The sequence below is a fragment of the Passer domesticus genome, chromosome 12 (genome assembly GCF_036417665.1).
Source record: "Passer domesticus isolate bPasDom1 chromosome 12, bPasDom1.hap1, whole genome shotgun sequence".
NCBI lineage: Eukaryota > Metazoa > Chordata > Aves > Passeriformes > Passeridae > Passer > Passer domesticus.
Genome location: NC_087485.1, coordinates 13,441,749 through 13,454,269, shown reverse-complemented (window position 1 = coordinate 13,454,269; position 12,521 = coordinate 13,441,749). Strand labels below are relative to the sequence as shown.

The 12,521-nt window shown below is 45.7% G+C and overlaps 2 protein-coding genes across 19 annotated transcripts in view; one reads left to right on the top strand and one right to left on the bottom strand.

The window, feature by feature from the left end:
* The first annotated feature begins 47 nt into the window (after positions 1 to 47).
* Positions 48 to 6,014, top strand: ORC6 (origin recognition complex subunit 6). Of its 2 annotated transcripts, XM_064386492.1 has the most exons (7): positions 48 to 188; positions 460 to 589; positions 1,359 to 1,522; positions 2,570 to 2,659; positions 3,476 to 3,588; positions 4,834 to 4,905; positions 5,252 to 6,014. In XM_064386492.1, exons 1-7 carry the CDS (start codon positions 124 to 126, stop codon positions 5,416 to 5,418), a joined length of 801 nt encoding a protein of 266 aa, XP_064242562.1. In that variant the 5' UTR covers positions 48 to 123; the 3' UTR covers positions 5,419 to 6,014. The 2 variants fall into 2 exon arrangements, with proteins under 2 accessions (XP_064242562.1, XP_064242563.1); XM_064386493.1 differs by lacking the exon at positions 2,570 to 2,659.
* A 268-nt stretch (positions 6,015 to 6,282) lies between these two features.
* MYLK3 (myosin light chain kinase 3) overlaps positions 6,283 to 12,521 on the bottom strand; it is a 44,082-nt gene continuing 37,843 nt past the window's right edge. For all 17 annotated transcript variants that reach the window (XM_064386479.1, XM_064386468.1, XM_064386480.1 and 14 more), the window contains 4 exons: positions 11,842 to 11,970; positions 10,690 to 10,842; positions 8,856 to 8,988; positions 6,283 to 7,955 (listed from right to left, as the gene is read on the bottom strand). In XM_064386479.1, coding sequence (XP_064242549.1) covers positions 7,884 to 7,955; positions 8,856 to 8,988; positions 10,690 to 10,842; positions 11,842 to 11,970 — 487 coding nt within the window. In that variant the 3' untranslated portion in view covers positions 6,283 to 7,883. The remainder of the gene's footprint in view (positions 7,956 to 8,855; positions 8,989 to 10,689; positions 10,843 to 11,841; positions 11,971 to 12,521) is intronic.

Sequence of the window (12,521 nt, the reverse complement as noted above, 5' to 3'; positions counted from 1 at the left end):
CGCCGCGCACCGCCCATTGGCCCGCTCCGAGGAAGCGCCGCGCCGAGCGCGCATTGGCGGAGCGGGCGGTGACTGGCGGCGCGGGCGGCCAATGGGGTGCGAGCGCGGCAGGCGCGGCGGGCGATGGAGCGCGGGGCCGTGCGGGCCATGGCGGCGCGGCTGGGCCTGGCCGAGCCCGCCCTGCTCAGGTACCGCCGCTCGCCCGCAGTCCGCTCCACAGCCGGCTCCGCAGCAGCGCCCGCCGCGGTGTGCTGGCTCTGCTGGAAGCGGCAGAGCCGCCGGCTCGGTGAAGCATTACCCGCCCTGCAGCGCGGAGCTGCTGGTGCTGAGCGTCAGAGAAGGGCGGCCGTGCCCTCAGCGCCCCTCAGCCCGCCTGCCGAGCTGGGGTCGGGCCCTGTGGGACATCCCGCCCTGCAGCTGCGATTTTGACGAGGGCTTTGTGTTCTGGGTGTTTTGCAGAAAAGCTGAGGAGTATCTGCGGCTGTCCCAGGTGAAGTGCACGGGGCTGATGGCTCAAATGACGGCGACGAGCAGTGCTGTGATGTGCCTGGACCTGGCGGCGAGTTTCATGAAGCAGCCGGTTGACAAAGTAAGATGGAGCGTGTGACTTGGCTGGCTGGTGCATTCTGCCTGATCCACAAAACCACTGTTGTGTAGTGTGTGTTGGGAGCAGGAATGGGAAATAATAACTAACTTTCCCCTAAATCCCGCAGTTTGCTGTGTTAGAGACCTTTCACTGTTCAGTTTGAAACAGTGAAAATTGAGATCACCATCATAGTCCCTTCACAAATTCAGCTTGCTTTGGTGTAGTGTCAACTTAATGTCAACTCTTGTAGTAACAAATAGATTACCAACAAGGATGTTAAATTTAATATGTCTCTTTTACTGTGGGAAGAAAGCAGCTGCTCTAAGAAATCTCTCACTGCAGGGATACCTGTAAACCTCCATCTGTAAATCTACCAGGTGAATAGCACTGAGCTGCCAAAATAATGCCTGGTACAACCTATTAATGATTGTCCAATTACAGCAGAGGAGAATTTAATTAGACCTGATTCCACAAAGGTGTTGTTCATGTCTCCAACCCAGACTTCAGTAATTTTGTCACTAATTACCTTGTGATAAAGGGGCCGTGTCATGTATGGAAATGTCAAACCTCACTTCCAGTGAAACAGCCTAAAAATTAAAAGATGTGGCATTCCTAGGTGGTTAATCTTTCTGTGTGCAGTCAAAACACACATTATCCACTGCACAAATTTGTTTAAGGTAGCAACTGAACTTAATGGTTGTGTTGGTTGCCTGATTAAGGTATCAGAAAGGACTCTTGCTAATTCTTGTGTTTGTCTTTGTCTTCTTGACAGAGCTATTGTGTCAAACTCTCTGGTTTGAACAAGACCACCTACCAGAGCTCCATGAAGTCCTTGGAGTGTTTGCTAGGGGTGACCCAGAGGCTGGGGCTGCGAGACTTGGCTGTGCAGTTCTGCTGCTCAGAGGCAGTGAACATGGCTTCAGAGATCCTGCAGAGGTGAGGAAGCTCTTGGGGCACACTGGGAACCACAAGAAGGGTTCTTAGCTCTTCAGGTGTGTCAAGAGCTTGATGTGTGGAAGGGCCAGATGTCTCCTACTGATTGGAGCACTGAGGTGAGTTCCTAGCACTGAAAGTCCAGCCATGAGCTGGGCCACTTTTTAGAATACCTGTTAGAAAGATTTAGTCTATGAATCTCAGCAACTGATTGTCCAACTAGGAATTTTTCAGCTGGGAATAGTGTAAAAAATATAGACCTCTTAATCCCATAGCATCACACTGTCATCCATTTAACTGCTGATCATGGCACAGTTCAGAAGTAATGCTCAGTAGAAATAAATCCTCCCTTTTGGGGATAGAGATCCCTTAAAATGCACATGACTCTACCTGTAAAATCAATAGGTAGAACGCTTCAGTGGAGATTCAGCAGAGTTAAGTAAAATTTCCCATTCTGTATGCTCTGCTTTAAGCAGAGCAGTCCCTGAGAGCTCAGTGCTGTCACCCTGATAGCACATGTTTAATGCTGCTGGGTCAGTGCACAAAGGCTGTGCTTGCTTGATGGCACTTAATGCAAACTGGAAAAAAATAGCCTGGGGCAGGTGGACAGTAAAAAATGACATTTTTCAGTGCTGCACATCCACTTTGTCATTTTCCATTTATAAGCCTTCCTCTGTAACATACATATTCCAGGGAACAAAGAAACTGTAATGCTGCCTTCTGTTGTAGGATGGATTTATGGAAAGCATCTCACTGTAAATTTTAAGATGTTAGGGAGAGCTAAAAGTACTGTGTGGATCAGGAGCACAAAAAGTAGATTTTAGTGACATGCCTTGATCCAGATCCCCGGTTTAAAATGCCTCTAATTCCAGGAGAGGAGGTCATCCCAACCTCCTTCTTTCCCTCATCTGTTCTGCTCCTCTCAGGCAGTAGCAGCTGTTTCTGGGTTGCAGAAGCCCAGGTGGTCCAGCAGGCCTGCTCAAGGTCTCAGTGACATGGGTTTGTCCTTCCTGTGAGGCAAATGCCCAGGTGTCACCTGCTGTTCCCCAGGTACGAGTGCAGCCTCTCGGAAGCGCAGCGAGCGGACCTGGATTTCTCCAAGCCCCTGTTCACAACAGCTGCTCTGTGCACTGCATGCAGGTGAGTGCAGCCTGGGAGACCTGCTGCAGGCTGCAGTGAAATGCCTGCTGACACACCAGCCAGTGCCAGCAGCTCATTCATTCAGGGTCCTGCTTAGCATCTCCTGCTGCCCTGCTCTGCAAAGGAGACAGCTGGAGCAAGCCAGGCTTTCCTCATAGTGGAGCCTTCAGTGTGCACTGCACAAAGCAAAAACTTACATGGCTTCTGGTGAAATGCTGCTCAAGGTGCAAGAAGGGCTTCTGAGCACCAAAAAGCAGCCATTCTGAAGAAGGAAAAACCAAGAGCTAGACCATCACATCCTGAGGGTGCTGTAGCATTTGGGAGATGGCTCTGATAGCTGCAGGCCTGTGTCAGCTAAGAGAGGTGTGTGACAGCCAGCACTTGGGAGGAATTTGCTTGTATGCAAAGATCTTCCTCCCTCAGCATTACACCTTGTGACAGTCACGTTCAGCAGTACAGGTGCTGTGTGGTTGCACAGCTCCTGACAAGGGCTCTGTTGACACATGCACTCACATTCAGCTCTTTGTTGTAGTGGCACTTTGTCCTGGTTTCCCTGAAAATCTGAAAAGTTACCTTTTCCTGAAACAATTCCTTATGTAAGTAAGTTGAACTCACCCTGAGTTTCAGTTGAGCTGTATTGACTAAGTAGTGTAATCTTGTTTTTTAACCAGATTCATTTCTGAGTAACACAAGTAGAGATGGGACAAAAAGTCAGGCCTGTCTTCCTCATTCTCACAGGCAGTGTTGGTACTGTAATTATCACCTCACCTAAGTTGCTGGAGTGTTGCTTTGTACAGAGATAACTTTCTCTTGTAGGTGTTTGAAGCTAAAAGTGGACAAAACTAAAATGGTGGCTACATCTGGAGTGAAAAAAGCAATATTTGACCGGCTGTGCAGTCAGCTGGAGAAGATAAGCCAGCAACTCAGCAGTAAGTTTTTGGCTTGGTCCCTGTAAGACAGCACACCCATCCCATGGCCTCCCAGTGCCCCATCCTGTTCCACTGGTGATTTCACCTGTCCCCTTCCAGCCAAATCTGCCCATCCATTCCATTCCATTCCTTTCCATTCCAACATGTTTCCTGCAGCCCAGTTCCACTCCCAGTCCTTGCTTCTGGAGAAGTTGCAATAGCTTAGCAAGAACAAAAATAGAGAAAAAGTGGCAAGGACAAAAATAATATTTTCCTCTCTTCTGAAATGCTCATTGCTCTTTACAGTCTCTGCTGCTGCAGTTTATTCCTTGCTTCTCCCATACTACCTGACCTATCTTGGATTCCTCCCTCTCGCCTGGTTTCTGCATCCTGTTAACATGGCAACCTGGCACACAAATTATCACAAACATCTTCTCAGGCTGACTCACTCCTGTGCTTTCCTTTCCCCCACTGCAAGATTAACAAGCACAAGCCTTGCTGTTCTGCTCAGCTCAGCCATTCCCTGGCACCACCCCTCCTCATACACTGGGCAGATGTCAGAAATAGTTCTTGCCCATTGTGGAGCCTGCAACTCTCTCTGCTTTTTGTGGGGGAGAAACCCTGAGATACAATATGTGCCCTCATGTCCTTGTATTTCTGCTGCTTCCTCTTTCTCCTTTTTCTTTTCCCAGGCTTTCATTTTTTACTTTCCCACTGAAAGTTATCCTCTCTCAGTGTGTCTTCATACCCTGATGTGTTCTGCAACATGCTGCCTGAATCTACCCCAAAAGCTGCTACTTTCTCCTAGGCATGTGCCCTATAAAAACCCAAACATTACCCCAGGACTAAAGCAACTAAAAACAACTGGGAATTTCCAGAAGAATTCAGGGAAGAGCGTGCATCTGTCTGTCTGCACAGCTCCCTGCCTTTTGTGGGTATCTATGAGAATAGTGGGAATGAAATAGAAGAGAAAGAAATAATTGATAATCCTGCCTGAGTGACCTGGAAGGGTAGCAGTGTGGTTTGGAGCAATGAATGTGGTGGATCATTGTGTGTACCAATGCAGCTCCCTGCTAATTAGAGCAGCCAATCAGCTGAAGTGCTGGCACCTCTTGTAGAGCTTGAGCATCAGTCTGGACCAGGGAACAGCTCTGACTGGACAGCAGTACTTGTGGAAGGTGGCACTGCTGTCAAAGAATTACATTTAAGCCACCCTTGGAGCACCAAGTATCATTGAAAAGCAAAGCAACTTACTTGTTTTTTTAGAAGATGTTCCAGTGGCTGCAGAGACACCTGACAGCTTGCAGAGCACCCTGGAGCAGTGTGAGCAGGAAGATGGTAAGTTGTGTTTTCTGTGAGTGAAAATCACCTCACTGGAATAGTTCTGAGCTTTCATGCTCATGTTTGAGTTGTGTGGTGGGCTCCAGCACACAGCAGCTCTCAATCCTGCAAACCTCTGTGGAAGCACAAAGAGCCTGGCAGCAGGACAGAGGGGTTTGTACTGGATAGTCCCAGCAGAATGAAGGACAGCTGCTCTGTTCAGACACAGAGGGACTGTCCCAGCACGTATGGGGAGACAGCACGGGGACAGCCCCTCCTGCTGTCTGCACATTCCTCACTGCCTGTTAGCCCCAGCAGCATGCTGCCATGATGGCCTGTCATGGGCTTTCTTGTTTCCTCACAGGCTCTGAAGAGGATGAGGAACTGCCATGTAAACGGCCAAAGACTGAAACAAATCAGGACTATGAGGAGTGGAAAAAGAAAATCCTGGAAAATGCTGCTAAGGCACAAGAGACAAGGAGTAGTGACTCTGTAATGCCACCCAGTAATGTAACTGCTGCTTGCTCTTGATTTGAACTCTCCCTCTGCTCTAACAAGAGATCCAGTAGCATGTGGATGATGGCTGCCTGGCAGACAGCTGATTTTATTTAGGTTTTAAGTGTTTAAGAATGTTATTTTTAATAAATGACACCAGAGAGTGATGGGATTTTACAGGAAGTGTGTGTGACTGCTCACCAGGCTGTGGCAGTAGGGGTAGAATAGCTTCATCCTCTTGCTGCAAGAAGCAGATAACGTTCTAATGCTACTTGAAGTGTAAATAAGTTATAAGTTACAGGCCCTTGGGCCCCTGGGTGTATAGGAGCTATACAAAAGAGCTGATTTGCAGCACCCCTGTTTCCTAGGACACAGACCTTGGATATTCAGGGGTAACCTTCAGAACTAAAATGTCAGTGAAATAATAGGAAGGGGACTAACAGTGCCTTGTTAAACTGCAAAGCCAGCAGAAAAATAAAGCCTTGTTTTTTTAGTTTTTTGGGGTTTTTTAATAAATATTGTTTAGGCAATGAATTTGACTTAATTTTTTTTGTGTACAGGAATGAAATCTCTTGTGCTTTTGTAAGGAGTCCCAAATATTCCAAGAAACAATAAAAGTACTGGAAAGAAAAGCTGTGTTTTATGACATCTTCTTGGCACAGGTACTTGGAATGCAAAATAAGAAACACGGAGGAGATGCCTGTGCCTTAAGAATGAAGATAGCCAGAGGAAAAGGATCTTGACTAGGCAACAGATTTTTTGTGTCTCACAGTCAAGCTTAGAGAGGAGATCTTTGTTCCATTTCTTTTGCAGTTTCCTGCCTGGCCTGTATCTCTGGACCCACCCAGAAATACTTTCAGGTTTGTCTGGCAGCGGGGCTTAAACCAATGTTGATGAATATTTCCACTTTCATGAAATTTATTAGTATTAATTCAGAAATATACAGACCAATGAATACAATGACATTCAGCATGCAGAAACACTGTGGAAGGAAAACATGAACAAAAGTGGGCCTTCATAGAAGGTGATAAATGATCAAGATTCTTCTCTGTCCCAATTCTGGAAATGCTGCAAAAAAAGTCAGGACTGTGCAAAGTGAGCAGCACTTGAGTGGAAGATAGCTAGATCAGTGTAAGGCAGTCTTACAAACCTCATCATTAGCAACCATCACTTCTGCAAATGCAAGGGGTGTGAAAGTCCATGAAGTTCAAAGGAACTTTACAGGTGCCTTTGCTGGAAAGCTGTTTTTAGTAACTAGTTTCCATTTTTCCTAAGAGCCCATCCAGTTCACACTGAGTTTTGCAGAATCCAGAACAGGAAACCACAGGTTTAATAAATAATATTGTACTTTTATCTGAGAGATTGTGGCTCCCACTCTATCCATAAGAAAAGAGTTTAAAATCCAAAATAAGTTAATATTGTGAAGAAAAGGTTTAATGTTAAAGAGGTAACTGAGGGGGGAAAAAGGGCTTCAACCTCCTAACTGGACTAAAGGCAGAGTCTGGCAACACAGTTTCCCTGTCACTGAACCTATTAGAAATGAAACCTGTTTTGCATGTCACACCACACCAGCTCCTCATACTGCAGTAACATTTCCAGAGAGGAGAAACAAATGCTCAAACTAAAACTTGGCAACTCAAGTGCTGCAGTCATGGACAATGAAAAGCACTTACAAGTTTTAGAAACATAAAATCCCTGGAACTCTCCTCTTTTCTCTACAACATGAGATCTTTTTGCATAGACCCAACAGTCATTAGGTGATTTGTATGCATGGCAGTGTCACACATCTCCTTCCAGAAGTTCAATCAGTTCAGCTCAATTCAACTTGCCCTAAGAAACACCAGCAATGGACTGACTTAAGTTACCTCAAACCAGGGTTCCTCATAGTTCCTAACTATGCAGTGACTATTTTTTAAAGGAGAGAAGAGAGTAATAAAAAAACCAAAACAACAAACCAAAACCATCCAAGCTGGAGTTGCACTGAAGCATCTTCATGTTGTGGGGAAATTACTTTTGGAAAGAAATATAGAAGAAAACAATGTCTGTATCTTTTAAGTAACAAACACCTGAGGGACAAGTTGTGCCACTGTGTGGCAGTTCTCTAAAGCTGGTAACACACAAACATCAGTCAGGAAAGAAAGTCTCAACAGATCCCATGCTTGGTGTGGGAGACCAGAAATGCCAGGGGTTTTCTGCTATAAACACACCAATACTCTGCAGAATCAAAGCCTTCAGCAAGAAGTCAGCCCCAGTAACAGCCACGTTTTTCCACCACTGTATAGAACAACTAAAAACTTGTAAAAACAAACAAAGTAGCTTCTGCTTTTAGAAATCTTATGTTCCTTACTTAAGGTTCTTCTGGAACCACAGCACTAACACACAAAATAATTGAGGGAGTCAGTCCCAAAACCTTATAAAACATGGATAGAAATGTTTGGAGACACCGAGTCCTCCTTCCATGGCCTCATGTCCATCTCCAGGAGTGGAGGTTTCACACAAGCTCACGCAAGCTTGCCAGACATACTCTGAAATCTCTTCAGCCTGTTAGCAGCAGCCACCACATAAAAGTGTTTCTGTGAACAGAACAGAACAGTCCAAGTGTGAGTGAAACCAAGGCAAAGGAACTTTTCTGCAGCTGACAGGGATTTCTCTTTCTGGTAAAGCCATTTCTCTCTAGTGACCCCCAGCTTGTGTGGGTTGCAGTGATTCCTGCACAGCATGGTGAGGTTCTTCAGTATTATTATGAATTGTACAGTGACAGGTTTTTAAATTGTGTCAAGTGTAGAAGTTTGCCACCAAGCAGTTGCAGTGCAGGACTGAAAAAAGTGTAAGCCTCTTTTAACTCCTTTTCAAGGAAATGCAACTCCCCAGTGACAGAAAAGAAGGAAGTGGTCCTCACTGAGTTTGCCTCACAATTCCACAGGCTTCTTTCTAACAAGATTGCTGTGTTCACCTTTTAGGATCAATTATCTACGACCAAACAGAGACTCAAAAACAAATTATTACCTATCACTTCATAAACACTTAGTTGAGAAGGAGCCCGGGGTTTATCAGTAAGATCCTGAAGAGCTCTCTCAATGGGTTTAAGCCTTGGTTTTTTCCTCTCTCCCACACTCCCATTCTGCAGTGGGAGGCACAAACTGCCTTAAGTTACATCCCTAGTCCTTAGTGACAACAGATCAATGCAACTGCTAGCAATGGGAAAAGTACAAAGAGAAGGAACTTCTAATATAAAGTAGCATCTGAAGCCTCTGAACACATAGAAAGAAAGATGTAAAAAACTTGTAAGCATCAACCAGCGTGAAAATTGAAACCAAACTTGCAAAGAAATAGAAGCAGGACAAAACACTTCATTTGCAGGTAAAAACAGACTTCTGATATCCAGCTGATCCTTACAACCAAGAAGCCACCAGCCAGAGGAGGGAATGGCTGTGCCTGTTGTGTGACTTCCCCGTGGAAGCAGATCGATTTACCTTCCATTTCCTGTGGGCCATGTAGCTCTGCAGCAGCAGCTGGGACTTCAGGCGCCGCCGGCACTTCTGCGCCTTGGCAGGGAGGTCGCTGAGCCACGGGTGCTTCAGGCACTGCGTGGCGCTCATCCGGCAGCTGCAGGGAGGGATCTGCGTGAAAACCCAGCCCCTCCGCCCCCCTCCTCTTTGGCAGGGACAAAGAAACTGCCCAAATGAAATGAAATGCTAACAGCATCCTGCAGCCTCCAGCAGGAGGGGTGAGTGGGATGAAGGACTGCTGCTGCCTCTGCAGCGCCTTGGTCGAGCTGTGCTTAAGTTAATGTATCACTTCATTATGCAAATTCAGAACTTTGCTAATGGAAAAGTAACATTTGTGGTGTTATCTGTCTGTCCTGACAGCACAAGCTGTGCCTCATATTTATAAAGCATATTCTGTGCCTCTTATTTAAAAAGTGCAGTTGTCTATTCACCCTAAACTAGGATCAAGCTAAGCATACTTAATATCCTGACATCCAACAATGGGCCCAAATGCACAGCCTATCCTAAAAGGTTTGGGAAATAGATGGTAATAGAGGAAATCTTCAGGTAGAGGTGTTGAGAACAAAGTTCAATTTTCCTTTTTTCAAATTAAAAGCCCATGTCTAACTCCTGAGCCCATGTGAGCTGTCACTGAGCTGATGAAAAGACAGCTCCTGCCTGCCCAGCCCGATTCCAGCAGGGAGGGAGGGGGCTGCAGATCCTGCCCAGGGCCAGACCCACTGTCCCAGCAGGGCAAAGGTACCAAAGGGCTGCAGGAGAGCAGAGGCTGCCACACACCTTGGGAGCCACTGGGCCAGCTCATCACTGCTCTGCAACTCTTCTGCCACATACTCATTTCAGTCACAGCTCCTAACCAGACTTTGAGAGGGTCCCTCTGGACACCCTAATCCCATTGCACAGAAAAACTGAAGACTCCAAACTTTACAGTCTCACAGCAAATCATCATTACAGTCTGAGAAAAAATCCTTAGATCTCTCCTGCTGGCAATATGCTAAATTTCAGTTAATTCTTTGTTTTTCATAGCAACCTATTGTTCAGAATGGAATTAGTACTAGAACTGATTTGTCTGATTTAGGTAATAATCTGGAAGTTGTTAATATTCTAAGCACTCCTTTGAATTCCCCTCAAACACACAATCTGTTTTACTGTATGCACCATTTCCTGATTTGATTAGTTTTGTATCACTACTCAGCAAGAGAAAAATTTCTGTACCCAGCCAATCCCCCAGCCATGGTCTGACATCAGCATGATCCTCACTCTCTGTATTGTTTCATATGTGCAATCACTTTGGATCTCAGTGGAGCCAAGAATGAGAAGCCACAAGCAGAGTTAAGTCCCAAATGCTCCCTAATATCTCCCAAAAGCCTGCAGACCACTTTAGAAGAGAACAATGCACATTTTCACAGCTGCAGCTTCCATTTATCCTCCCTGGCATTCAAGAGGCATTTTTGTAATTTCTGTCAAGGCTTGTGACAGTCCAAACTAACAATAGAAATAGTTTTTGCTCAGAGAAGCAAAAGCTTTAGAGAGAGATTCCTGTACTGCAAATCCTTCCAGATTTCCTGTGTTCTGCCTGTATTGATGCTACTGTGAAAAGCAACTTTCCTCAATCAGGGTACACAGACACTGTCCTTTAAAACAGGGGCTTCTGGATCACTGAGGAACTGCCCAGCAAGCCCAGAGCCAGCACACAAAAATGTCACATAGTAAGTTCTCATTGTTGGCTGCAATCCAAGCAATTGGCTGGTAAGAATTTAATATCATTGGTGCCACTGTGCTCACAATCAGACCCACGTACCTTTTCTCCTTCACAAGCAGTCTGGAAATAAAGTCTTTGGCATCCTCTGAGAGCTGTTCAAATGCTTCTGCATCAAAATCCCAGCTGCAGTTGACTACATAATTCATTGTCTCTGCATCAGTCTCTCCCAGGAATGGGGACAGGCCACTAAGCCTTAAAAAAAGAAAGATGGGGTGGGGAAAGAAGAGCAGTTATCACATGCAAGGTGTGTTTTTCCTTCTGTGAATCCTCTGCTTTGTAACTGTTGTTATTTTATGAAGAGAAAAGGCTCTCAGCTATGGAGACTTCCACTTCTCAGTCCCTGCCAGGATAAGGCAATAGGTTGGGGCAATTAAGTGTTGTAATTTAGTGTTACCCCCTAGCAGTTCACTCAGGTTAGGGAGCACCATTAATAGATCCCCAAGGAATGGATTCATGAGGATTTAGGTTCATCCTTCAGTGCTTTCCCAGCTAGGAAAGCTAGAGGGACTCAAGAGCTTTCCCAAATCAGGGCCCATATCCTTATGTGGCTTTAATTAAACAAAATTCTGAACAATAAATTACTTTTTACAGCTAGTCTCTAAGCCCATCTTTATTGCTTCCATCATTTATTACTTTATTCAGTTGGGTTTTGGCTAACATACAAATTTAAACCAGAAATTTATCCAGTTTACAGAAAATGTCTGTGAAAGATTCTGGGATGCAAAACAAGCTCATCAGAAGGTAGCCATGGTTGCCATCCAGATATCAGAGAGAAGTTTTAGCCTTATTCATGACAGGTCATTTCTTAGACCCATGGCCCAACACAGATCATATTCATTCTCCTGAGCAGATGCACACCAAGTCTAAGATTATAAAATTATCAGATTACAAATTTAAAAATTAATTCAAGTCCTCAAAGACACAATCAAAATTAAAATTCTCACTTATTTTGGGCAACTTTTCAGAGTAAAAGAAAAATACCTGACCCATTTAACTTTGCTAAGTAAGACGATAAGGGAGAAGAACATTTACATATTTATCAAAGGCTCATTTGTTGTTTAGACACTTTGGACACACACGAGGTGCCCATGCATGGAAAGCTGGGGGTTTTGACAGAATTCCTTAGGAGTGGTGACAGGCAGCTGGCTCAGGGGCTGCTGCAGCCTGCCCTGCAGGGCCTGGGGCACTCACAGCATGTATGTGATGACTCCCACGCTCCACATGTCCGTGGGGAAGGAAACAAAGTCGTAGTTCACCACCTCGGGAGCCAGGAACTCCGGAGTCCCAAAATTCACCTTCAGCTTCTCACAGGGTTTGTACCTGCACCAGGAGAAGAGCCACGAGTCAGGAGCTGGGGAGCTCATCCCACCAAGGGAAGGGCAAGGCACAGCTTTTGGGAGCAGAGCCCAGTGCCCTGCAGCCAGGGCAGCTCTGGGGTGACCCAGGGGAATTTTCCATCATTGTCCCTCTGCCAGAGCAAAGCCAGAAGGAAGAACAAGGACACTAAACCCTGCAAAGGGCTCCCCCAAAGAGTGGTAGCCAGACACCACAGGATGCTTTCCAGATGTTGTCCAAAATCCATAAAACAAAGGAAGCAGTTTTGACTGTACAAGATTTGGAGAGCACTGGATTAGTGGGATGTGCCCAGCTACAGCTCAGGGTGAACATCTGCATCACAGATATGAACTCTGTAACTGAGGTGGGGCTGAAGAGGATTATTTGGGCTTGGGAACAAGTAACAGTGACCCCATGTAGGGGAAAATGACTCTTCTTTCTGCTACTGCTACACAGGGCAAGGTTACAAAACTGAAGCAGTAACAATTGCCACTGAGGGCAGCTGGAGTCACATCTGTGTTCAGACAGAACAAACC